The sequence below is a fragment of the Cibotium barometz genome, chromosome 33 (assembly GCF_041138505.1).
Source record: "Cibotium barometz isolate CiBa-2024 chromosome 33, ASM4113850v1, whole genome shotgun sequence".
NCBI classification, from domain to species: domain Eukaryota; kingdom Viridiplantae; phylum Streptophyta; class Polypodiopsida; order Cyatheales; family Cibotiaceae; genus Cibotium; species Cibotium barometz.
The window spans coordinates 47,869,943-47,895,985 of NC_141078.1; the positions used below are offsets into that span (position 1 = coordinate 47,869,943).

Genomic DNA, 26,043 nt, shown 5'->3' on the forward strand with positions numbered 1-26,043 from the left:
ATATGGAAATGCTGAAGCCTCAGATCAAGAACTGCTGCAGAGAACAATAAGGGGGGGGGGGATGGCACAAGATAACGAGAAGTTACAGGCAAAAGGGAGCCCAAAGAGCTCCAAGATCAGGGCTAGGAAAGCAAGCCCAAACAGGCCAAAAACGTAGCTTGTTTGGGACAGCTATGTTGCTGTCCAGACTTGAAAAAAGATGCTTGAGAATCCGTGGAAGGAGCCACCAAGAAGGGCAGGTATGCTGTCCAGAAAAAAAACGCCCCTGTCAGGCTGCCTAGAGGTTGCCAATTGACGCCCTGATGAGGAAACTGCAGCCCACTGAATGGGTATCAATCAGCCCTTGAAGAAACGCAAGCTTCAACGCATGAACACAAAAACGCAGATCTGTCCATGGGCGGAAAAACGCAGATATGAAGAGGTAGAGGAGGGAGCATCCAACGCTGAAAATCACCGGCGCTCTAATACCATGATAGAATGTGGTGTTTTGCCGATTCACTTCCAGGACAGTTACCTCTAGAGAGACCAGAGGATCATTGTATTGACATAATCCCTGGGAACTCTCCTCTTAACCGACCTCCTTATAGAATGAGTGCTGCCCAACATGAGGAAATCATGACTCAAGTAAATGATTTACTTGAGAAGGGTTTGATAAGGCCAAGTTCTTCATCTTATTGTTCTCTAGTTTTACTTGTGTAGAAAAAGGATGGGACATATAGGATGTGTGTTGATTATAGGGCCCTTAACAAGATTACTATCAAGAACATGTTTCCGATTCCTCGAATCGATGATATTCTTGATAAACTTGAGGGAGCAGCTTGTTTTAGATGCAGTGATCTTAAGAGTGGTTACCATCAAATTCGAGTGGTACCTCAAGATGTGCACAACATGGCTTTTCGAACATCATTTGGATTATATGAGTATTTGGTTGTGCCATTTGGACTGACGAATGCTCCTGCCACTTTCAATAGAATGACGGACATAATTTTTAGACCTCACCGCAAGTTCACAGGAACTTTCTTTGGTGATATTATCATTTTCTTAAAGAGTGAGGCTGAACATAAAGAGCATCTTGCCATTGTTTTTGAAGAGCTAAGGAAACATAAGCTTTTTATCGATGGAAAGAAGAGTGAATTCTTCTTGTCAGAAATTCACTATTTAGGGCATATTGTTTCCAAGGATGGAGTACGCATGGATCCTGCAAAGATTCAAGCAATCAAGGATTGGCCAAAACTGCAGAATGTGCATCATGTTAGGAGCTTTATTGGTTTATGCTCGTACTATCGTCGATTCATTCGACACTTTGCTTTCTTAGCTTCACTGTTACATGATCTAACGAAGAAGAAAGTAGCATTCCATTGGTTGGAACCCGAAAAGACAGCTTTTCAGAAGTTAAAGGATGCCATCATATCAGGGCCAGTTCTTATTATTCCAGATTTGCATAGGTCTTTTGTTGTCGAGTGTGATGCATGTGGAGATTGTTTGGGGGTTGTTTTGAACCAAGAGGGACATGCAGTGGCTTTTGAAAGCCGCCGCCTGCAACATGCGGAATTGTATTTGTAAGTTTATGAGAAAGAGTTGTTAGCCGTTATTCATGCCCTTTAAACATGGAAGCATTATCTTTTGGGCGCTGAATTTATGGTGAAAACAGACCATCAGAGTTTACGGCACTTTCTTACACAGCCTAAAATCTCGGAAAAGCATCTAAGGTGATTGGGTATTACTAAAGTTTGAGAAAGCACGTCTTCGGAAGCGGCGAGGTAAGGAAGGCCGGTTTTCTAAGCTTTCAAACAGGTATTACGGGCCATTCCAAATTTTGCAGAAAATAAATAAAGTGGCATATAGATTGGTTTTGCCCGATCACTGGAAAATCCACAATGCCTTTCATGTCAGTTTGTTAAGGCCTTATGTGGGACCACCTTCTATGGAACCAGTTTTGGAAGATCCACCTGAAGTGGATGAACTTGAGGAGGTATTGTAACCTGAGCAGATAGTTTTTCATAAAGAGCGCAAGCATGCAGGTGGCAAGGTAGTGTGCAGGTATCTTGTGAAGTTTAAAAACTATTCGGCTATGGATGCAAAATGGATGGATGAGGATTATTTTGCGGATTATCCGGAACTTCTGAAGGCCTACTTGGAAGCTTTTCAGTTGCGGTCAACTGCGGTCAACTGCATAGAAGCCGGGGGGAATGTCACAAAATTCCTTACAGCTTCTATTTTTCTACTTTTCATGTGGAGCTTGACATGGTGTGTCTGTGTGGCATATGGAGCCTGACATGGTGTGTCTGTGTGGCATATGGAGCCTGACATGACAGTACATGTATGGATGGTGTAGCCTTACATGATAGTACATGTGTGGCTTGTGGGGCTTGACATGGTGTACATGTATGGCCATGGAGCCTGAAATGATGAAAGTCTCTGGGACTAGCTATCTTGGAGATAGTGTATTTATGTTGTGGGAAGGTTCCAGAAGGATCATGAGCCCTGGACATTTTATCGGATACAACTGAGCAGATGGGTGTTTCTTCCAATATAATTGCTCTCGTGTGTGCATGACTTTGATTTTATCTTTGGATGACTTGTCTTGTTTGCCTGGACAATGCCTGAGATTTCTGCCTGTGTTGTCCATGGGGCCGGGGACGCCTAGGCACCCTGTGGACGTGTGTGCACACCTGTTTGGGACTGACAGGTGGTTTACATGTGTTTTGCAGGTGGTAAGTATTCCCAAAAACTCAATTTAGAGCTTTGTGAGTTCACATGTTAATAATTATGGATGCAGGTTCACACTCACTTATAAGTGACCGGACAACTTATAACACATTGAGCAGGACTTATTTAATACACGTGGCGGCCAAAGACCGGGCACTGGACATTATTTGGACTCCCTTCATGTAGGCGTCCCTCTCTGGACCAAAAAAGCACACGTGGGGGCTATTTTCAGCGGGGAAGCCTCTATTATTGACAAAACTCTAGATTGGAGGGGGGCGCATGCTTTTCACGAGTGCATGAGGGGTGGTCGGCTGGTTTTCAGCCTGTTGGCAAGTTTCTATAGCCATCGATCGCAACTGAAGTTGGCCAAGTCTTCTTGCATGTGCTTGATGCCGGGAATGCTCACTTGTGCTGAAATTGTCAGCAAATTCAGATATTGTGATGTTTTTCTTGTTTTCATATTGTATTGGCTGACTCTTTCTGCATGTTCTCCACTGATGGCCGGGGGATTTATAGCTTGAATAGAGGCTAGACAGAGGTTAAAAACAGGGAGGAAGAGCTGGTCGTGGGCTTCTAGACAGTTTTCCTTCCGACCGGGGTTTGTAGGCTTGTGCACAACTGTTGGTCGCTTTCTTCTGTGGCTATTGAGGGCTGGTTGGCTACCGAAAACAGCCTTTGAGGGCTGGACCGCTGGTCGACTTGCTTTATGAGCCAGACAGGAGGAAGATGATGATGTTGAGTTGTCCCGAGCTGATGTGGGAGTGCTATGGGCTGTCCATAGTTGTCCTGCATGTGCTTGATGCTGGGAATGCTCACTTGTGCTGAAATTGTCAGCAAATTCAGATATTGTGATGTTTTTCTTGTTTTCGTATTGTATTGGAAGAAATGGGTGCAGCCAGTGGTGAACCTTGGGCACCTGCAAAGTTGTATTGGAAGCAGACTTCCTTTTGGTAATCTAACCATAAAGGGGGGCGGTCAGCCCTCTTCTGGCCCTAGTGTGGTGTATTGTGCAGCTTTGACATCTTGTTTTATCTGGTATGCATATGTGTATTTTCAGATTTCATGATTGATTAGATTTTCCGTGTTCAGTTGCCCCTTCCGTTTACATGGTCACCACCTCTATTAGTGAGAAAAGGACTAGGCCGCGAGACCCTCAAGAAAGCTTTCCGCCGCTTTTGCATGCGATTAGAGAGCCACCTTGCAACTTCCCCCACTGACCGCAGAGGGTACGTATGATGTTGAGCTAAATGCTCGTGATAGACTTTGCAGGCGGAGTGTGGGTACCCTCGATGGCTTCATTGCATCTAGCTCGCCATATGTGCCAGGTTGCAATGTTGCTGCAAATCTCCCATCTCTGGCGTGAGCCTAGTCGCCAGTGGTCTGTAGGTGGGGCTGTGACTGGTTCTGCCGAAATGCAGAGGTGAGAGACCTGAAGGGCTAGCCCTCCACCATCCTCCTCGTAAGCCTTGGCCACCTCAGCCTCTGTGGCCCAAGCGATAGTGCCCATGTAAAGATCCGGGTCAAGGCCCTGTCCATCGTGAGTATGTGGAGAATCCGCTGCCAAACCTGTTAAGTGACAGTGCCCCATGTAATGATCCGGGTAGAGGCCTTGTCCATCGTGAGTATGCGGAGAATACGCCACCAAACCTGTTGAGCCTTCGGGCAATCCCAAAGACAATGCTGCTGAGACTCATGACTCCTGAGGGTGGCTGGCAACTGCACCTCGGGCAGGCTGCTGGCCGACCTCCAACTGCGAGCCAAGTCCCAACCGCCAAACTCATGTGTGCTATCGGCCAAAGAAAGAGGGTGATCTTTCTAGGCCGAAAATTGTCCCAAAGCCTCTTCCAAAAATCTAAGAAACGTTGTGAGAGGCCCTATGACTACCAATGTGCTGCTGCTACCGGGGTGCCATCAATCTCTGGCATCGGGATCCTACGGCCTAGCCGCGTTGAATATGCAAAAAAGGGGGCAGCCAATCTCTCCTCCTGATTAGTGGGATCATGGTAAGTCCACTCTCTTGGGTCCCACTTGAGGCGCGTGAGGGGTTGGCACTCCCATATCCATAGCCGCCAGAATCTCTTCTTGGCCACCTTGGCCGGTGGTGGGTCTATGTGCCACTCCCATGCATTAAATCCAATCACCCTCACCCTCTGTAAGGTGCAGCCACTGAAATTCTTCAAGGGGGGGCTCGGATCTCTCTAGTCTGCCATGGGATCCGATAGAAAAAGTGAGCAAACCACTGCCCTCATCCGCTTCGTGAACTGCCACAACGATATCATGCCTAGCCACATTGGGGGGGTCGGGTCTGGGATAGGAGTTAGCCACTTTTGAAGAATAGCAAAGCCGATGTCGATGCTGAGCGTGCCTCTAATCTGGATCCCTGCCAAACTTCTCTCTTGAACCTCCGCCGGGGGTGACTGCATGTGTGCAAGCCAATCTCCAAGGGCCATGGTAGGTCGTAAGGTCAATGTGCCCCATGATACACAAGGTCGGTGATAGAATGCACAACGGAAGAAGGGAAAGTGGAAACAAAGGAGAGAGAGTGAGAGAGAAACATGGAGAGGAAACACATGTATAGACTTGCTCTCAATATCATCGACCAAGAATAGAAGTCCCGAGCAAGAGGGGAGAAGACCGCGTATGAGGGACTGCAGCAAAGAATGCTAAGCAATGAAAAAGGATTGAGGGTATGCCGGCTATATATATGCCCAGAAGTAGGCAGCCAACTAGCTCACGACTAGGGAAAAAACCTCCACGACTAGGATAAAAGGTGCCCAAGACTCCATAAAATGGGAATAAAATATGGGTAAAATAAGTGAGGGGTGACCAGTCCCTCTAGCTAACATGGTCAGCCCTAGAGGCTAAAATAGGACACCAAACAGGAAGCCGGCAACAAGGAGATGATGTCTAACACCCCCTCTCAACACCGGATGCTGAGTGAACTCCAAGAAGCTAGAGACGCCGTCCTCGATCAAAGATGAAAGATTGCAGAAACAGTTGTGCTGGGAAAGCTCCACAAGCAATCTCCTCAGCAACTCAGCTACAAAAGCAACAGAACAAGCTGCTAGGTACACCGCTCCTCTGGAAGAAAACAACCATGTAGGCTGCGACATGTTGCTCCAAATAATGGTTCCAAACCTGGGAGAAGCAAACTACTACTCACTGGAACCCTCAAAAGAAATAGAGTCAATTTGCTCCAACTCTGTACCAAGAGTAGCCAAATGCTGTACAAAAGCATCCTTTGAAAAGGGTCGGCATCGCAAGATGTAAAGACTCTCTAGAAAAGATGGGGTCCATTTGCTCAAACTGTGTACCATGAGTTGCCCAATGTTGTACATAAGCACACTTCACTGAGGTGGGCATCGCCAGATGAAAGGACTCCACATCCCCCTCTAAAAAATGATGTCGTCGGATTGGTACAAGCCCAACGTGATTCTGATCCAATTCCAAAAAACTATGGAAGTACCATTGTGCCCTAGGCACGGTTAGCAACCACAGATCCAAAGCATTCCACCGGGTCCAAAAAACCATCCTCCAAAACAACAAACCTGCAGAACTGGGAGGGGGAGGGGCATCCTCAGAAGCATCACAAAGAGAGGCATAGGTAGACTCCTCACAATGAGGAAGGGAAGCAAGAATATAAACTGGAATGGTAACAGGATCCCAATAATCAGCAACAAACAAGTGATCCATGTGAAAGGATCACACCACACAGGCAAAACACTCTCCTTTCTTTGCAAACATTGCAAAGAACACAGCTTGGACAAAATAAAATCTACTCAGGATCTCTGAAAAGATCACTGCTCTCCTCCAAATCTTTAAACTCCTGCGAGACAGAAGAAAGTCTCCACAGATACAAAACAGCTCCCGAAACTGATCCTCAAGTGAAGTAGCTTGAGATGGGCCCCCTTCGAGTGTAGAAAACTCATGTGGGAAGCAAAATGCTGCCAAAACACTGTTGTCCAGCAAAAAATAGCACTCCACCGCCAATAGAAGGCAAGGAACATGAAGAAACGGGGAAACTGTGAAGGCCAGGAACAAAATACAGGTATAGATGCTCCAAAATCAGCAAAACGCTGACTGAAATCAGAAATTCAGTGTCCTCCTCAAGTACCAAACTGCCTCCAAAGCCATAATCCAAACAAAACACCCTCTGCAAGTGATCTGTGTTCACTGGAGAAGAAAACGCAGCACCAACAAAGGGTACTCAGTTTAATATAAGTCAATTCAATCTTCTCTCAAGTGTTCTCCTGAAGTCTCTTGTTCTCTAAGTTAAGTACTTAAGTAGTAATTAGTACACAATATGAGGGATTAACAACATAATCCTCACAAATTAGTGGCAATGGGTATTGCCCTGACCTCTTCTCAATTAGCTGCTCTCCTCCTCATCAGGCTTCCTGCAGATTATGACATGGTTTCGCAAGCTTTGCGGGTTCAGATCACAACACGTTCCCTCGAGTTTGATGATCTGTGTACTCTCCACTTGGAAGAGGAATCCATCCTAGTTTCACAGGGGAAGTTGAAAGTTTCATCGTCTATTGGACCTGATCAGGCACTTGTGAGTAGCATAGAGCAATGTATAACACCTTGTCTGCTGAGAGCTGCAGTCTAATCCACATGTATCTAGCCTCCTGGTCACGTGCTACCACCTGTAGGCGCTCTTGTAGCTCTCGCTTGAAGAGTACCGCTATACCTCTAGATCCTCTCGATGTGCTCTGCCGTGTGGTCCCCCTGTATGTAAACTCCCACTGATAACCCTCTACTTTGGGTAGCCCCCTCTCTCGGCTCTGGTGCGTCTCTGTAGTATGATGTCCCGTCCCTCCATGACCTCCTCCATCCTCCCAAGATGTGTGCAAAGTGCTCCATTGCAGTTCCAAACTGCTATGTGTATCTGTGAATCTGGATCCTCCATTAGCCGATGTCCCATAGGCCACCTAGCTCGCTTGCGTGTCGAGTCTTCCCCGGCTCTCACAGCTTCCGCATGTAACATTGGTATCAGAGCATCAGGCTCAGCAAGGCTAAACACTGATTCAGTCCCATATGAAGGTGTACAGGTCCAAGGTATAGGAAAGTGCATAGGTACGAGGCCCAAGGCAAGGAACACAAGACGAGGAAGAACTCCCAGGAGGTTGGTTGGTGGTGTTCCACAAAGCCCAAAGGGGATGGCAGTCTTGTGAGCCAAGAAAGGCTTTCAGGCAAATGGTTCCAAGGGAGGATGATCCTCCAAGGGGTGGAGTGAGAGTGCCAGACTCATTTCTCAGGAATGAAGACCAAGACGGTGTTCAAAGGCAGAGCAGGAACGGATTGGGGACTGGATGGAACAGATGCATAGATCTTCTTTAGAGTTAGAGTGGATTTGGGGACCAGGCTGGGCATTCAGTGAAAAGGTTGCCAGAGTTGGAAGGATGACGGGAATAGAATGGGATGATGACACTCATCCAAGAAGCAGATTGGAATCCCGTCATCAAGTTTAGCAGAGGGGGATGTCATGCGCACACACATGTACATGCTATCTCAGGGCTAATCTTGGAGGCAACATGATAAAGCCTCACTAGAAAACACAGATTTGGAGCATTGTTGCTACGTTTGGCAGGGATTTGACCAATGGACGACAAAGAGGGCTGTCGGCCTGCATTTGTAGGAGTATGTGTAGTCGGTTGCGGCAAAATTCATAATATTGCTCTAGGAAGCTGGTTGGCCAGTTAATATGTCATATCCAGCCTATAAATAGGCATAGTTGCTCATCGTTTTGATCATTCGGCCCCTTGTTGGCTGGGTCATAGAACTAGGAGTTTGTTTAGGTATTTTACTACCTTTTCAAGGCAAGGCTAAACACTGATTCAGTCCTATATGAAGGTGTACAGGTCCAAGGTATAGGAAAGTGCATAGGTACGAGGCCCAAGGCAAGGAACACAAGACCGGGAAGAATTCCCAGGAGGTTGGTTGGTGGTGTTCCACAAAGCCCAAAGGGGATGGCAGTCTTGTGAGCCAGGAAAGGCTTTCGGGCAAACGGTTCCAAGGGAGGATGATCCTCCAAGGGGTGGAGTGAGAGTGCTAGATTCATTTCTCAAGAATGAAGACCAAGACGGTGTTCAGAGACAGAGCAGGAACGGATTGGGGACTGGATGGAATAGATGCATAGATCTTCTTGAGAGTTAGAGTGGCTTCAGAGTTAGTGGATTTGGGGACCGGGCCGGGCATTCAATGAAAAGGTTGCCAGAGTTGGAAGGATGACAGAGGGACTCTGGGAATAGAATGGGATGATGACACTCATCCAAGAAACAGATTGGAATCCCGTCATCAAGTTTAGCAGAGGGGGATGTCATGCGCACACACATGTACATGCTAATCTCAGGGCTAATCTTGGAGGCAACATGATAAAGCCTCACTAGAAAACACAGATTTGGAACATTGTTGCTACTTTTGGCAGGGATTTGACCAATGGAGGACAAAGAGGGCTGTCGGCCAGCATTTGTAGGAGTATGTCCAGTCGGTTGCAGCAATATTCATAATATTGCTCCAGGAAGCTGGTTGGCCAGTTTATTATGTCATATCCAGCCTATAAATAGGCATAGTTGCTCATCGTTTTGATCACTTGGCCCCTTGTTGGCTGGGTCATAGAACTAGGAGTTTGTTTAGGTATTTTACTACCTTTTCAAGGCAGCCCATGGCTGCAAGCATTTATGTACCTTTTTGTACCATATGAAATACTGAATTTCCAGCTATCTCTTTCTCTCTACTCTCCCTTCTGTCTACGTTTTTTTATCAGCTTGTTCTAGATGACGTTTAGGGCTGAAAGAAGCATCTCAGAGCTTCCGCATGTAACACTTCTTGTTTCGGTTTGGTGTGCGTGCACACATGCGTGCGTGCGTGCGTGCGTGCGTGTGTGTGTTTTGAAGCATTGAGGTGATTGCTACTTAATCTCCATAATTGTCTCAAGAGACAAGCATTAATCTAAAGTTTGTTTGTTCATTTTTTTTGGCAGTCACAGCCTGAGTTCAAAAGTTACCCTGTTGAACCCATAGGACCTCTTGCGTGCACAAGCGATGGGTCATATATTGTGGGTGGAGGCATTTCGGGAAGAATCTACATTTGGGAGGTGATGACATGAAAATGCAAAGTGCTTTATTTTATAAGTTGAAGGGGTGTTTTTATAGCTAGCATAAACAATACAAAGAATAGCAGGGCCTACATTTCTGGGCTGCACAGCCAACAATGGAGTAAGCTAGGTCATAGTTGCATTCATACATGCATGGAACCCTCTGATTTGTACTGAGTTACTGTATGGAATGCTTCGTACACAGGATGTAATGCATTTTTTTTTTGAAAAACTTTGATGACCATTTTGTTCTACACCTCATCCGTTGGGTCCATATGATATTTTATGGAGTCGATATGCTTGCTTCATGCACAATTCTTTATAATTCAGCATACTTTTTATACTTACTTTTCTTGATTAAAAAAGGCAACGTATCTAATGTAACTTATCATGATCAGTATTTTCTGTACTCTTCCATCTTATCCCTCTATTTCTATGAGCCAGAAGTCCGTACTGTACACACTTAGTATGCACTGCACCCAACATTTCTAACCATCTTGGGTTATTAAACATGCTTCTAAGCATAATTTTCAAGGGTCTATGCTCTATTCATACACCATTCTACAAAATTAGCTCTGAGTTGCCATCTGCACAGCATGCGTAGGCTGGAGTGAGTTCACCACTTGGCCAACCTAGATACAATGGGCAAGTAAACCAATAGACTTTCAATCATATTACGCCTCTTAAATTGTCAAGTCCCTTTGAGCATGCACCTTATAAATTTCTACTGCTTAGTGGTGGAACCACGTTTAAAAGGGAAGACTAAGGCTTAGAGATTGAAAGTGTAGAAAATGATGGTCTGAGTACCAATTTCTTGATTGTAAGTGAAGTTATAAGGTCTCCTGTGGGAAAGAGTCAGAAGGTTAGTTGTCAACCCAAGTCAAAGTCTGGTCAATGCTGCTCAATGTGAAACAAATGTTGGCAGCTTTGAATGGAATGGCCAATGCTGGTTGAAATTGCCCAAAACTGGTCCAGAACGGTCAAGAATAGTTCCGCCCATCACTAAGCAGTACAAATTAATGGGGTGTGCACTCCTAAAGGAATCTACATCCTCGACTATTTGAGAGGGGTAATATGAAAGTCTATTCTGATTATCAATTTCTTCAGTAAATTAAAAGGTCTCCTGTGGGAAAGAGTCAGAAGGTTGGTTGTCCATTGCTGACTTATGAAAGTTTTCTCATCCAACAGGGGTGCGCTCTAGCTCTTCAGGCCGTCTTTTTCCTAAGAGTATTTAAAAAGCAAATCACGATGCTCAAACATTGGTCTGTCAGCCTAAGTCATAAAGTCTGGTCAATGCTACTCGACGTGAAACAAACATTGGCCAACTTTGAGTGGAATGACCAAATTGCCAGGACAGTCAAGAATGGTCATATATGTTCAATTTGTCAAGAGAAACTATAACTTGTGCACCATCTTTTGTTGCCTCCCCTTCTATTTGCTTTGAATCTTCAAATCCTTTGATTAGCGACCCTGGCATGTCTTTTTTTTTCTCTGAGTTATATGTTATATTTTAGGTGTGGGGCTTCAAACTCAAGCCCCCCTACTGGGCGGCGTGGCCTGATAGCTGGCATGTCTTTATATAGTTTTTCAATAAAGAAAACTTTGGATCTTTTTCGTGTGCTTTTCTCACTTACATACCCCATCCATTTTTGGTTCTTGGCCATGCATATTGAGCCACATGTATCATAATCAAGTGAGAAAGGACTCCAAATGAAATATTCTTTATTTTAAGTGTGAAATGGATCATATGATTTTGTGTGGTATCAACCAGCCGATTTTGAAGCTGTATTGCACAAATGCTTGTCAAAGTTATGGAACTGTCACCAATGCTGGTTTACTCTGGTCAACTTTAGTCAAAACTTGTCCAAAACAATAAAACACGCTGAATAATTGTCAAGGGTTTGGTCTGGTCTGGTTAACTTTAGTCTAAACTGGTCCAAAACGACAAAAAAAAAACAACCAATCATGTTTGAAAGATCACCCTGACCATTACACAATGGTGTGTTGCCCCACTATCTATTGACCTTGAAGCTCTAGATGCCCTTAAAAGTGACCTTGGCATGTCTTGCTGGTTGACATGTTACAAACTGCGATCAGTATGGATCACTGTATCTGTGGGGGATCAGCCCACCATGAAACCAAAAAGCAATGTTATATCTAAGGAAGTGTCGTCATCCATAGTGATGGGGGATCTTCTTGACCATGGCACAGCATGCATCTTCAGAACAATTTCCACCATACAGAGTGCTGAAGTCGTGCAGGTGGATATGGTTGATTGATTTACGGCGACAAACCCAACTTTCATGTATGTGTCTACCAGCTCTAGTTGTGAGATGGAAAAAGGATTCTTGGCAACCAAGTTGTGGCCGGCTAGTTATATTAATTCCTTCTTTTTTTTCCTTGAGTAGATCCTACGATTAGTTAACATTTTCCACTGTCCATGGGCATTAATTTCCCCGCCCCGCAGGCACATATACGTGCCATGTACCAGTGGGGAGCCTTAGTAGGGTTTGAATCCCTCACCTCCCAGTGAAGGGGCACCAACAAATGCCACTGGGCTGTCAACCTGTGGCTGTTAACATTAATTCTTCCTATCCAAAGCAGTGCAATTGCTAACCAGCTACTGCATGTGCGTGTGCGTGTGCGTGCACATGCAAGCTAGCCTTCATCATGGCTGAGTCTGGCCTTTACGTCAGATAGAAGTGATAGAAACTCAGTTTGGTGATTTTTTTATGAGGATTTCTCTACTAAGGTGACACAACTTTATGCATGAACCTGCACTTTTTTCTTGGGTGCTGATGACGAAAGTGGGAACGTTATAGCACGTACTCTATGCTATGCATGATGGAGTTGATGATTTCAAGCTTCGCCTGAACTTTCCTTCTTGGGAAACTAAATGAAAGCTCTAGTTGTACAGCTTTTGTGCAAGTGTGCAGCAGATTGATAGAACTCTAATTTTTGTGTTTTTCAGGTCTCAACTGGGAGATTGCTAAGGGTTTGGGCTGCTCATTATAAACCTGTAACATGCCTTGTTTTCTCGGATGACGAATCCTTGCTTATATCTGGAGCTGATGATGGATTTGTCAATGTGTGGCTACTCTTAAGGTATGCTGTTTATAAGCAGTTCTCTTGTTTCTTTAAGTGTAATATAGTAAGAGAGAAAAAGAAAGAAAGAAAGTTATATTACGGACTTCAAAAGACTCAATGGGTCTATGAGACCAAAAGCAGCACAAGAGTTCCATGTGATACCGAGGCATGGAAAAGATTAAGTGAAAGACTCATACAAAAGGATAGACTGGTTGTATGTCTTATCTCGTCATCATCACGATCATCATCATAGTGAGCATGTGGATAAAGGTGCAAATACATCTCCATATCAGTACGAAGGAGAACTCATGTGTGTTTGGTATCTTCCTCATCCATCCAGAATATCTAGCATAGGAGAGTCTATTTCTTTCAAGGTTGCCATGCCCACCACTAGGGTGAGTGTCCCTATGTTGCAGGAGAATCTCCCTGATCTGGAGTTGCGGTATGGAGGCTTGCTGGCAGGCCGGGTGCTTGTGGACATGGACAACGCTCACTGGCTACAGCGTAATCAATGTGACTCTAGGGGGTCGAGGTGGGCCATGGATCTGTTGGGGATCAGAGCCTGCTGTGAGTGAACACTCCCTATAAGTGTGTGAACCTGCCCTTAGGTGGGGATAGGTTAAGTGTGCCATGTGTCACTCATCTAGTGTGTGTGATTTCTTTGGGTCAAAAGATAAGGCTACATGCCTATAAAAGCATTGTACTTGTTGAAGATTAACACATCAATCAATCAAGTAATCATTGAATCATGCAATACACACTCTCTCTCTCTCTCTCTCTCTCTCTCTCTCTCTCTCTTGCGCACGTGCATGCTACAAGTTCTCCTGGTACCATGTCAACCTACATGATATTAGAGCGAGGCTAGCTCGCTTGTGTTGTGCCACTTTCACCCACCTGCTGCAGCTGCTCTTCTACTACAGACACCTCTGCTGCGCCACAGTGCCACCATGAACCTCTGCCAACGCAGCCGTGCAGCTCCTTTTTGCCACTGGCGGTGTGCCACAGCAGTTGTGTGCCGTCCATGTGCTGCCCTTTCATGTCATTTAACTGGGCACCCCTACTGCCCACATCTCCCTCACCTACAACAGCTTCGCCACCGCCGTACACCACCATCGGGTCCGCCATCATGCGCTGTTGTTTCCTTTGACAACCACCACTTCCCAACATAGCAAATAAAGATGCATCTTCTGGTGATGAGAGGTGGTGTCTGGAATGTGGTCGAGGGCACAAACCTACAATCAAGAGGAGGAGTTGAGAAGATTCGCACCTGGAGTGATCGAAATGACAAAGCCATGGCACTCATTGGGCTCGGGTTGTCTAACAACCTAATTCATATGTGGACTTCAACAAGAGCTCAAAAGAGGTATGGGACAAGTTACATAATTTGTTTGGTAATAAAATCATTAACTCCAAAGTTTTTCTAAAGCAAAATTTTTTGAGCCTAAAAATGAAGGAAAAAGAAATTTTGGGTGAACATTTATGTAACATGCCTTATGACTGCTCCATGGGCTGGCCCATGTACCTATATGTATTTCTGCATGATGCTGTTATATGCTTTGTGTATGTACCTAAGGACTGACTTCTCATGTTGCATGCGTGGAAGCCTTGCAGTATTGATCCACAGCCCTAGCTTGATTAAGGACAAGATGCTGATTTAAACATGATTGAGACAGAGGAGAGAGAGAAGAAGAAGAGAGATAGTGGGTGTCAGGGTTTTTTTTGTTTAATATGGTACAAAAAGGTGACATGATTGTCTGTACATGACTTAGGGCCTTGGTCAGCTCCGAAGGGGTGACCTGTGGCCCTTCTACATGCTAGTTACTGAATACTACTTCTTAGAATGATGAATGACTGATTGATTGAATGAATGAGGACTTTATGCTTATATATATGTTGGAGATGCAGGTTGGCCAGAAGATGCTACTGGTCGGCCTGCTGCTTGGAGAAATATTCATGGAATAAAATCCCTAAAATGTTGCACTTCACTTAATGCCTTGCCCACACCTGATGGCCTTCACTTAGCACCTGGCCGCCTGCTGCATAGGGTTCTGCTGGCTGCCTACAACACTCCCATGCCTTCCAATGATGCTTATGTTGATGGTGATGCTGAAGATGATGATACTGCTGATGATGCTGATGCCAACACTGATGCTCATGCTGATGCTGAAGAAGCTACTGCTGATGGTAATTGTTAGCACATTCATCCCCAGTTTCTGCCCATGTTTGGTGTCCCTTTTGGTCCCTTTTTCATGGCCCTTGATTGTGGGCTGGCCACCCTTTTTTTATATATTTTTCTGGGATTTTTCCTAGCCTGGATGTATTTTCCCCTGTCGGCCAGCTACATCATGTCCAGTCGGCTAGTATTAGCATGTCTAGTCGGCCAGCCCCCCTTACCTATAAATAGGTGGGTTGGCCTCTCACTTTTCCATCTTGCCTAGTCTTTCTTATGAGACACTTTCTGTCTCTTGCTTGGGACTGTATCACTTCAGTATATTCAGCATAGTTGCTCCATATCTCTCTCTCTCTTGCACTCTTTACTCAGCACACTCTAGTGCTTATTTGCTTCCACTCTGTGCACTCATTCATGGTATCATCGCTCTCGTTTTAGCGATTCCCTCTGCTGCCCCAGATTGTGCCCTATCTACAACTCCTTCACCTCTGCGTTTTTCTCAGATTTGCAGCCCTCTGGATGCTGCGTTTTCTGGACCGTTGCTGCTGATTGTTTTCCCTTCACTTTGGCTTCATCGCTTACAGCCTGAAGGTATATATTTTCATCAGCGTTTTTTTCCTTCTTGGAGTTTGGAACTAGGCGGCCTGTTTTTTTCAGGACTGCAGTCCCTCTTTGGCTGCGTTTTCCTCTCCAGTGGACATTCCCTTTTGCAGAGCGGGTCTTGTGGTGGTTCTGTCTTTGGTGGCAACCTTGGTACCTGTGGTAGACACTCCTTCCGAGATTGTGTATATTTTTGAGATTGAGCCCAAGCTTTTGTGATGGCTGTCCCCGACTGGCTCATGCTATGCTTGAGCATTCTTCATTACCTCGACGTTTCTGGGCTAAGGCGGCTTCTACTACTGTCTACGTTCAGAACAGGTCTCCTACTACTGCGCTTCCAGATAAAACTCCATATGAGGCTTTCCATGGTGAGAAGCCCTCTGTTGTTCATTTTTCGTGTATTTGGTTGTTTGGCGTATGTACATGTGCCTAAGGGCATCGCTCGAAGTTGGACTTGAAGTCTCAGCGCATGACTTTTCTTGGATACAGCACTGTGTCCAAGGTATATCGTCTTTGTGATTAGCAAGCCGGCAAAGTTGTTGTGAGCCGTGATGTGGTGTTCGACGAGACTCCTACATCTTCAGAGGGGGGTGGTGAGCTTCTTCTTCCTCCGCCTCCTTCTCCGCCTCCGCCTCCTCCTCCTCCTCCTCCCTCTACTTCTGTTACACCTCCAGCTGAGGATTCTCAGTCAGATGATGATGACTCTGCTCCTCCTCCAGCGAGTTCGAGTAGATCTGTGCCTGGATGGTACTATCAGACAGTTCGTGATTCTGGGTTACATGAGCTTCATGCTACTCCTCCGCCTGGTTCTCTCAGGTGATCTTCCAAAGTTTCAGGGAAACAAATTCATGAGGGCAACATGTTTGTTAACTATGCTCTTATGTCCTCTATCATTCATGGTCCTTCTGATTCCACTTTTGTGGACGAGACTCTTTCACTTGAGCCTTGGCGTCGTGCTATGCAGGCAGAGCTGGATGCTATTGAACGGAATGGCACTTAGATTTTGGGGCGCACAAGGCGAGGTTGGTTGCCAAGGGTTATGCTTAGTGCCCTGGAGTCGACTTCGATGAGACCTTCGCTCAGACGGTTCGGATGACTATCATTCGCACCGTTCTTGCTCTTGCAGGACATCATAGATGGCCCGTATTCCAGATGGACGTCAAGTCGACTTTCCTGAATGGAGAGCTTTCAGAGGAGGTTTATGTTGATCAGCCGTCGGGATTTGTTGCTCCAGGCAAACAAGATCAGGTGTATCGGCTGAAGAAAGCTTTATATGGTCTGAAGCAGGCTCCGCAGGCTTGGTACCAACGGATTGATGAGTTCTTTCAGAAGCTCGGCCTACGCCGTTCTCATGCAGATTCGAACCTTTATATCTTCCTTGAGAGGGGGTTGCTTGTTATCATTGTGGTCTATGTTGATGACCTCATCTTTACAGGTTCTTACTCTGTGAAGATCCGTTCAGTCATGGATGCTTTGGAGATGGAGTTTGAGATGACGGATCTTGGCCTTTTGCATTATTTTCTTGGCTTTGAGATTTGGCAGACCCCGACGGGCATTTTCTTCTCTCAACAGAAGTACACACGGGAGATTCTTGACAGATTTCAGATGACTGGATGCAAACCAGTATCTTCTCCTATGGATACTAGTGAGAATTTCTTGATGCTTCTCTAGGGATTGATCAAGGACAGTATCGGGTTCTCGTCGGTTGTTTGGTTTGGTTGACCTACTCCCGATTGGACGTGTGTTTCACAGTCAGCTTATTGAGTTCTTTCTCATCCAAACCCCATCAGCAGCATTGGTAGTGTGCTCTCAGAGTTCTTTGGTACTTGCGTGGCACTCTGGACTTTGGCATCTTCCATGGCCAAGGATGCACTCTTCTTGGATGGTCTGATTCAGATTGGCCTGGAGATCCAGATACTCGGCGTTCAACCACCGGTTGTGTTTTTCACTTGGGTCTGGAGCCATTTCTTGGAGCAGTAAAAAGCAGCCTACTGTGGCGCTTTCCTCTATAGAGGTGGAGTATCGTGTGGTTTGTTATGCTGCATGTGAGGCGATTTGGTTGCGGAGATTATTGGAGAAGCTTGGCTGTCCTCCTACCAGATCTACTCTTCTTTGGTGTGACAATCAGAGTTGCATCGCCAAGAACCAAGTGTTTGATGCTCGTATGAAACACATTGAGATATAGTATCACTACGTTCGTGAACGGGTTCTTGCTGGAGATTTGCGTTGGGAGTATTGTCCTTCAGCGGAGAATGCTGTAGATTTGTTCACCAAGCTGGTTTCTTAGGTTTCCTTGGCTTCTCATCTTCGGCTTCTCGGAGTATGTTCAACATCTGGTGCTGAGAGGGGGTGTTTGCACATTCATCCCCAGTTTTTGCCCATGTTTGGTGTCCCTTTTGGTCCCTTTTTCATGGCCCTTGATTGTGGGTTGGCCACCCCTTTTTTTATTTTTTTTTCTGGGATTTTTCCTAGCTTGGATGTAATTTCCCCAATCGGCCAGCTACATCATGTCCAGTTAGCCAGTATTAGCATGTCCAGTCGGCCAGCCCCTCTTACCTATAAATAGGTGGGCTGGCCTCTCACTTTTCCATCTTGCCTAGTCTTTCTTTTGCTCCCTCACTTATGAGACACGTTCTGTCTCTTGCTTGGGACTGCATCACTTCAGTATATTCAGCATAGTTGCTCCATATCTCTTCTCTCTCTCTTGCACTCTCTACTCAGCACACTCTAGTGCTTATTTGCTTCCGCTCTGTGCACTCATTCAGTAATGATGCTATTGATGATGATATTGATGAAGACGATACTGTTGATGTCCTAAATGCTGTCCTAACTGCTGTCGTAATCAGGGATTATGTTGTTCATGCTGAAGATTAGGTATGGCACGGGCGTTCACGTGACATCTCATGCCCTAACCTCAGGTGACCTAAATGCTTGTTCTCCAAGTGGGTTAAGGGACTGGCCCTGACAGATAAGGCTGGGAGACTGACCTATGTAGCTCGTGCTTTACATGTCCCGGACTTGGGCTCACGATGGGGTCATAGCGTACGACAAATGTTCCTAAAAGGTACTATTTTCTGTGCAAGTATAGCACTCATGATGAGCCAATATGTCACACTGCACCTCAGTGCATGGGTGCATATGACATTGCTGCTCCTTGGGCTCCTAATTCAATGTCACTGAAGGCCCTAAAACACCTGGTGGTCCTTGCTTATTTAGTGCACACCCCTTCCTGCAGGCCATTGGAGAGGTGCCATGTCCTAGCAAAAACTCTACTTACAATATAATAGTTATGCTTTCTGAGCTGATCATTACACTTGTCAATGTGATGGAAAGCTCTGAGCTGTTTTCAAAATTTTAGAGTGTATGGGTTGTGCTATGCTGGATTTTGAAAGATGATGATGTCTGAGAAGTGACTTCACTGTCATTCATGTTTCATTTCTGCTCATTTTTCCTGGTTCGTAGTGTTTGAGAAGTTGTAAAATGATGATGACTGATTTCTCCAGGGTCTTGGATCTGTCAGAAGAGGGAGGAGGTCAAGGGAAGACACAAGTCCCATACCTGTATTCGTGGTCAGGTCACACTTTGGGAGTTACGGGCGTCTTTTGTGGATGTGGGGGCTCCAGTGCAATCGTCGTGTCATGTTCCCTTGATACTCTCTGTAAGGTCTGTGTTGTTGGGTTTCATGCAGAAATCCACACCTTGTACTGTTGGTGTTAAGATTTACATGTTTATCTGTGTGTTTTATTAATCAGCTTTTGTACTAATATTTTGAAGCTGGTGACTTGATTGTTTAAGCAAGATACTTGTTCACTCTGTAGTACTGACCATCTGTCTTCTTTCACTGCTACTAAGGCTGACGAGCATTCAGAATGATACGTGTGCAGGTTTGGAGTTTAGCATTGGGGAGTCTTCTTCGGACCATCAGGTTTCCAAGTGCTATTAATGCAGTTGTTGTAGACCCTGGGGAATACTCATTGTATGCAGGCAGTACTGATGGCAGGATATTTGTGATTGCTCTGAACTTTGGGGTACCCGGAGCTACCGGAATGATTACAGATGGCATGATCTCCTTCCTTGTTGGCCACAGGTATTGATTTTTTTTCCTGTGGTTGATTTGACAGTTTTGAAGGGCCTTTTTTTGTGGGGGTTTATTTAATCTTGGACTACCATGCTGATTGTGTAGGGAGCCTAAAATGGCATATCTTGTTGCCAGAAGGAAAGCTCAATAGCTTCTCTCTATCTCTCTCCCCCCCCTCCCCCCCCCCCCAGCTCATAGCTCGTCTTTGTTTTCTTTTGTCCATGATGAGATTACATGGACACTATTGTATCACTTTTGGTCTCATAGACCCATTGGGTCTTTTGAAGACGTTTAATATAACTTTCTTTCTTTCTTTCTCACTTCTTAGAGCTAGCAGAGCCCAGCCTTGGGACACCTTTCAGCCACCTTACAGCTGTGACCATTACACCACACTAGGGGCCAGAAGATGGGCTGACCCCCCCTCCCCCCCCCCCGCCCCTTTATGGTTAGATTACCAAAAAGGAGTCTGCTTCCAATACAACTTTGCGGGTGCCTAGGGTTCACCACTGGCTACACCTATTTCTCCAATACAATATGAAAACAAGAAAACATAACATAAACTGAATTTGCTGACGATTCTCAGCACAAGTGAGCATTCCCGGCATCAAGCACATGCAGGACAACTATGGACAGCCCATAGCACTCCCACATCAGCCGAGGACCACTCAACATCATCATCTTCTTCCTGTCTGGCTCATAGAGCAAGTCGACCAGCCCTCAAAGGCTGTTTTCAGCAATCAACCAGCCCTCAGTAGCCTCAGAAGAAAATTGACCAGCAGTTGTACACAAGCCTGCAAGCCCGCGGTCAGAAGGAAAACTGTCCAGATGCCCACGACCAGCTCCTCCTCCTTGTTTTTATCCTCTGTCGAGCCTTTGTTCAAGCTGGAAATCAGCCGGCCAACAGTGGAGTACATGCAGAAGGGGTCGGCCAGCACTTCCCATGCACCTGTTAGGTTTTTGTCGCGGTAGAAGGCTGTAAACAGCCTGTAGAAGCAGTCGACCAGCTCCCATGCACCCAGAAAAGCAGGAGCCTCACATAAAACTGCAGTTTTGCTCAAGATTGGAGCTCCTTTGCCAGTTTTAGCTCCCACGTGTGCTTTTTAGGTGCAAAAGGAGGCGCCTACTTGAAGGAGGCCCAAATAATGTCCGGTGCCCAGCTTTTGGCCGCCACGTGTATTAAATAAGTCTTGCTCAATGTGTACTCACTTATAAGTTGCCTGGCCACTTATAAGTGAGTGTCAACCTGCATCAATAATTATTAGCATGTGAACTTATAAAGTTGTAAATTGAGTTTTTCGGAGTACTTACCACCTGCAAAACACATGTAGACCACCTCTCACTCCCAAACAGGTGTGCACATACATGTCCACAGGGTGCCCAGGCGTCCCTGGTTCCATGGACAACGCAGGGAGAAATCTCAGGCATTGTCGAGGCAAACAAGACAAGTCATCCAAAGATAAAATCAAAGTCATGCACACACATGAGTGCAACTAGATTGGAAGAAACACCCATATGCTCAGTTGTATCTGATAAAATGTCCAGGGCTCATGATCCTTCCGGAACCTTCCCAAAACGTAAATACAAAAGATCTCTAGGATAGCTAGTCCCAGGGAATTACATCATGTCAGGCTCTATGAGCCATACATGTACTATCATGTCAGGCTACACCAGCCATACATGTACTGGCATGTCAGGCTCCATATGCCACACAGACACACCATGTCTGGCTACATCAACCACATGTATGTCATGTCAGGATCCACATGCCACACATGAACAGTAGAAAAATAGAAGCTGTAAGGAATTTTGTGACATTCCTCCCGGCTTTTAAGCAGCTGGCCGCATCTGAAAAGCTTCCAAGTAGGCTTTCAGAAGTTCTGGATAATCCGCAAAATAATTCTCGTCCATCCATTTTGCATCCATAGCCGAATAGTTTTTAAACTTCACAAGATACCTGCGCACTAGCTTGCCACCTGCATGCTTGCGCTCTTTATGAAAAACCATCTGCTCAGGTTGCAATATCTCCTCAAGTTCATTCACTTTTGTTGGATCTTCCAAAACTGGTTCCATAGGAGGTGGTTGTGCGCTTTTGCCGCACGTGTCGGAGCTAGGGACTTGCCAAACACCGTCGTGTGCGAGCCACAAATGGCTGCAAGCACACAACCAGGAAACCAGCAAGCTCAAAACAGGGAGCAATGGTGTGTCACTCACTGCTCACACCGCCGTCGTGAAGGACTCTGGCGCCGCGATGAAGAAGGAGCCGCCGCCGCTGCTCTACCGCCTCGCCGTCGCTGTGTCGCCACGCAATGCTCGATTGCTACACACACACACACTCTCTCTCTCTCTCTCACACACACACGCACTGGAAAAGGAGATGGAGAAGATGAAGCAAGAGCACTCCTTGTATTGAGAATGAGAGGTTTTAGGTTACATTTGATTTTATATGTGATCTGGCCGTTCACACATGGGCGCCCACACATGGCCGGCTGATCCTAACCCTTATCCTGATGAAATTCGAGGTACGCCTCTCATCGGCGATCACCCAATCTCCTTACCCTTTACATGTGGTGCCGACAAGCCCGGCCCATGACTCAGAATACGTAAAATAATTATATGACGTAAAAAGTAATATGTCTCAATGTCCGCCATAGGTTAACATGCTCCCCTTCCTGATGTAGATTCTGTGCTCGGAAGCTATGGTATGGGAAGCTCGATAGGGTTTGTTGTGGTAGACTGTATCTGCAAAACAGGGAAGTAGAGTGAAAGCATGCTTGGTCTTCAAAAGATATAGAGTGTATCAAAAATAAAATCAAGCATGTTAGACCACAATGGAAGTATGCCATGAGAACCTAGTTTAAGAGGTCACATTAAGGAGCTAGCGTAGCAAATTAACAAGAGTTAAAAATTATTGAAAGTAATTCAAGAGTTAGCAAGGTGTTGAAGGTTAATCAAGGTCTACAATAGGCCTAAGTCAAGGAAAATTACCAAGCTTAATAAATAAATAGATGACCACCATGTGTCCATTCTAAGAACAAGCTAATCCCAAGAGCCTAAGGACACAAGAAACATCAGAGTCATAGGAGTCTTTTGCCTTTATTTCTTTTATGCACGTGACAATTTTTTCAAACAATGACGACCTCCCTAAAGCAAAACTAGCATCGATCCTGGTGTCATGTTTACCACAAGGCCTTCTCCAGGAATCTACTAGTTCACCTTAGGCAAGGCGACCTCCTACCAACCTAGGGTATCGGTCTGGAGTGGAATACTCCTCACCTACCAAGTGTCAATAGGGCGATAGGTTGACATGAAAGCACATAACAGACATACATTGTCATTTTTTATAGGCCTTTCTTTTTATTTTTTATTTATCTCTTTGGATTTTTGCTCCCAAATTATCATGTGTTCTTATATCCTTTTGAGACAAAGGGGTAGAAGCAATGTCTTTGAGGTCAACACACACGGCCAGGTTGTTCACGCATTAAGATGGTTTTAATCCTAGACCTAAGACAACCATATTCCAAGATTAACTAAAGACATAATGTATTATCAAGAATTTCTAAAATAAGGTTAAACTCAATTAATGATTTACACTAACATTTTATGCAACTTCAAAAACTAAGTAGTGCGTAACAAATTCCATGTGGTCATGCATTATGGTTCATGTAATTAATTGAACAGTAAAAATGAAAGAGAGTGGGCATGAAAGAATTACATCTGTATTTTGGAGATCTCCTTGATTCGATGAGAAATACCTGCAATTTGATGTAAATATCCATGTATGAACATTGCGACAGTCCCAGGACTATGAAAGCGAACCCACCTCAAACTTTTTAACCTGTACAATTAACTAACAAGCACTAAACCTCGAGAGGCACATCAGTGGGAAAAATTAAGGACTTGTTTAAGGACACAAAACTTGAAAACAACTTGAAAACACTAACTTACCTACCAGTCACCACACTAATACTGAAATCAAGGTAAGAGGATGTTGTAGAGTTCTAGCTGTAACCCTAAGGCTAAGCCTCTACTCGCACAATCTCATGTGGCACTGAAGGCTTTTTTTATGATCATGTGCGAGATCATCACTCGTGGTCCATTATATACCTCTCCTGTATGTGTTGCAGCTGACTCTTCTCCGAATTGGGACCCCAAATGGGAGCTCCATACAATAACGTGGGTGTGACTAATGTGTCAAACAGCCAGAGCTTCTTCCTGTGCTTCTCGAACTGTATTTGTGAGCAATGCCTCTTAAGTGAGCCCAGAGCTGCATACCCTTGCATCAATTTGGCTTTGGCTGCTTTCCGCATAGAGAACTGAGGCCCAGAAAAGGTGATCCCAAGATAGACATAAGAGGCTAGTACATCTATATGATCCAATTCGGTTTTAATTACAGGATAGCACATGTGAAATATCTGAGAAAGGTACAGATGATTCTCTCACCAAAGGTGGTGTAGGGATTTGAGCTGTTAGGGTTAGGATTTAGAAGGTACTTCAGCAAGAGGCGTGAGAGTCAGAGAGAGGAACATGATTGCTCATGTATTGAGTGTTGATAAAATGAAGTACAATAGCCACATAAAGATGTGACCTAAAAGGTGTGTTCACATGGTCCGGCCATAAAGTGTGCCAGATAGACCAAATCACTTATAAACCATTATAAGTGAAACTAAGCTAAAGCTGGGAGAAAAAACCTCCACTAACTGAAGTAAAAAGTGCCCCAGTAACCTTCTGATGATCACTAGCACTCCCCTGGGTGCATACACAACATAAAACCCAGTAGGGATTTGAGCTGTTAGGGTTAGGGTTTAGAAGGCACTTCAGCAAGAGGCGTGAGAGTCAGAGAGAGGAACACGACTGCTCATGTATTGAGTGTTGATAAAATGAAGTACAATAGCCACATAAAGATGTGACCTAAAAGGTGTGTTCACATGGTCCGGCCATAAAGTGTGCCAGATGGACCAAATCACTTATAAACCATTATAAGTGAAACTAAGCTAAAACTCGGGGAAAAAACCTCCACTAACTGAAGTAAAAAGTACCCCAGTAACCTACTGATGATCACTAGCACTCCCCTGGGTGCATACACAGCATAAAACCCAACAAACCCCCATGGAGTGATATGTGATCACTGTACATCATCCACCAAAAGGAAACAAATTCAAAGCAGTGCGGAATGCTTCGAATTTCGGACGTGGTAATGCCTTGGTGAAGATGTCTGCCACATTCTGATCTGTAGGGCAATAAATCAGACTGATATCACCTGCTTGGAGTCTCTCCCGAACAAAATGATAGTGAATCTCAATGTGTTTCGTGCGAGCATGAAACACAGGATTCCTGGCCACGGCAATGGCACTCTGACTATCAGTATAGATAGGTGTAGGCTCCTCCACTGAAATATCCATATCAGTCATAAGACGACGCAGCCAGACACACTCAACGGTAGTAGTGTAAGCTGCTCTCTGTACTCTGCCTCACAAGATGAAGTGGCCACTGTGGTCTGTTTCTTGCTTAGCCAAGAAATACATGAAGAGCCAAGAAAGAAACAATTTCCACTAGTGGAATGTCTGGTATCAAAATCACCAGAATCGCTGTAAGCATATAACTGCATGTCACCCCCCTCAGGATAAAGCAATCCAAGAGACAAGGTACCCTGCAAATACCGAAATACACGCTTCACAGCTTGCCAATGTGACAATCGCGGGCTGTGCATGAATCTGCTCAACTGAGATACGGCATACTGAATATCTGGCCGTGTAGTACACAAGTAAATAAGGCACCCAACAGCCTGAGCATATGTAGTAGCATCAAATAAAATACTGTCATCTTGTAGTGACAGTTTCATCTCAGGCTCCATAGGAGTGCTAATAGGCTTGCAATCCTGAAATTTAAACTTCTCCAGAAGTTTAGCAACATACCGAGATTGCAACAACCCAATGCCTCTGTTATCCTGCACAAACCGTATGCCCAAATAGTAGTGTATGAGCCCCAAATCACACATGTCAAATGTCTGTTGCAGTATCTCTTTAAAAGCTGCAATTTTGTCATCATTTGATCCCATGAGCAAAAGATCATCTACATAAAGACTAATGAGACCAGTAGATCTTTCTCTTCTTTCTTTACATACAAAGTGGCTTCTGATGGACTGTTCACAAAGCCTTGAGTGAGCAGGAAAGCATCTATCTTTGCATACCAAGCTCGTGGAGCTTGTTTCAAACCATACAAGGTCTTTTTCAGCCTGCATACTTTCCCTTCATGACCATGTTCTGCAAAACCTATGGGTTGATGTACATAAACTTCCTCCTC

At 45.1% G+C, this 26,043-nt stretch overlaps 1 protein-coding gene across 2 annotated transcripts in view; it reads left to right on the top strand.

Annotated features, from left to right (window-relative positions):
* LOC147619667 (protein ROOT INITIATION DEFECTIVE 3-like) overlaps positions 1 to 26,043 on the top strand; it is a 49,573-nt gene that overhangs the window by 12,207 nt on the left and 11,323 nt on the right. The window contains exons 2-5 of one of the 2 annotated variants that reach the window (XM_086773355.1): positions 9,695 to 9,808; positions 12,780 to 12,913; positions 19,169 to 19,328; positions 19,550 to 19,752. In XM_086773355.1, the coding sequence (XP_086629481.1) occupies positions 9,695 to 9,808; positions 12,780 to 12,913; positions 19,169 to 19,328; positions 19,550 to 19,752 (611 nt within the window). The remainder of the gene's footprint in view (positions 1 to 9,694; positions 9,809 to 12,779; positions 12,914 to 19,168; positions 19,329 to 19,549; positions 19,753 to 26,043) is intronic. The other variant, XM_086773356.1, reaches the window with a different exon arrangement.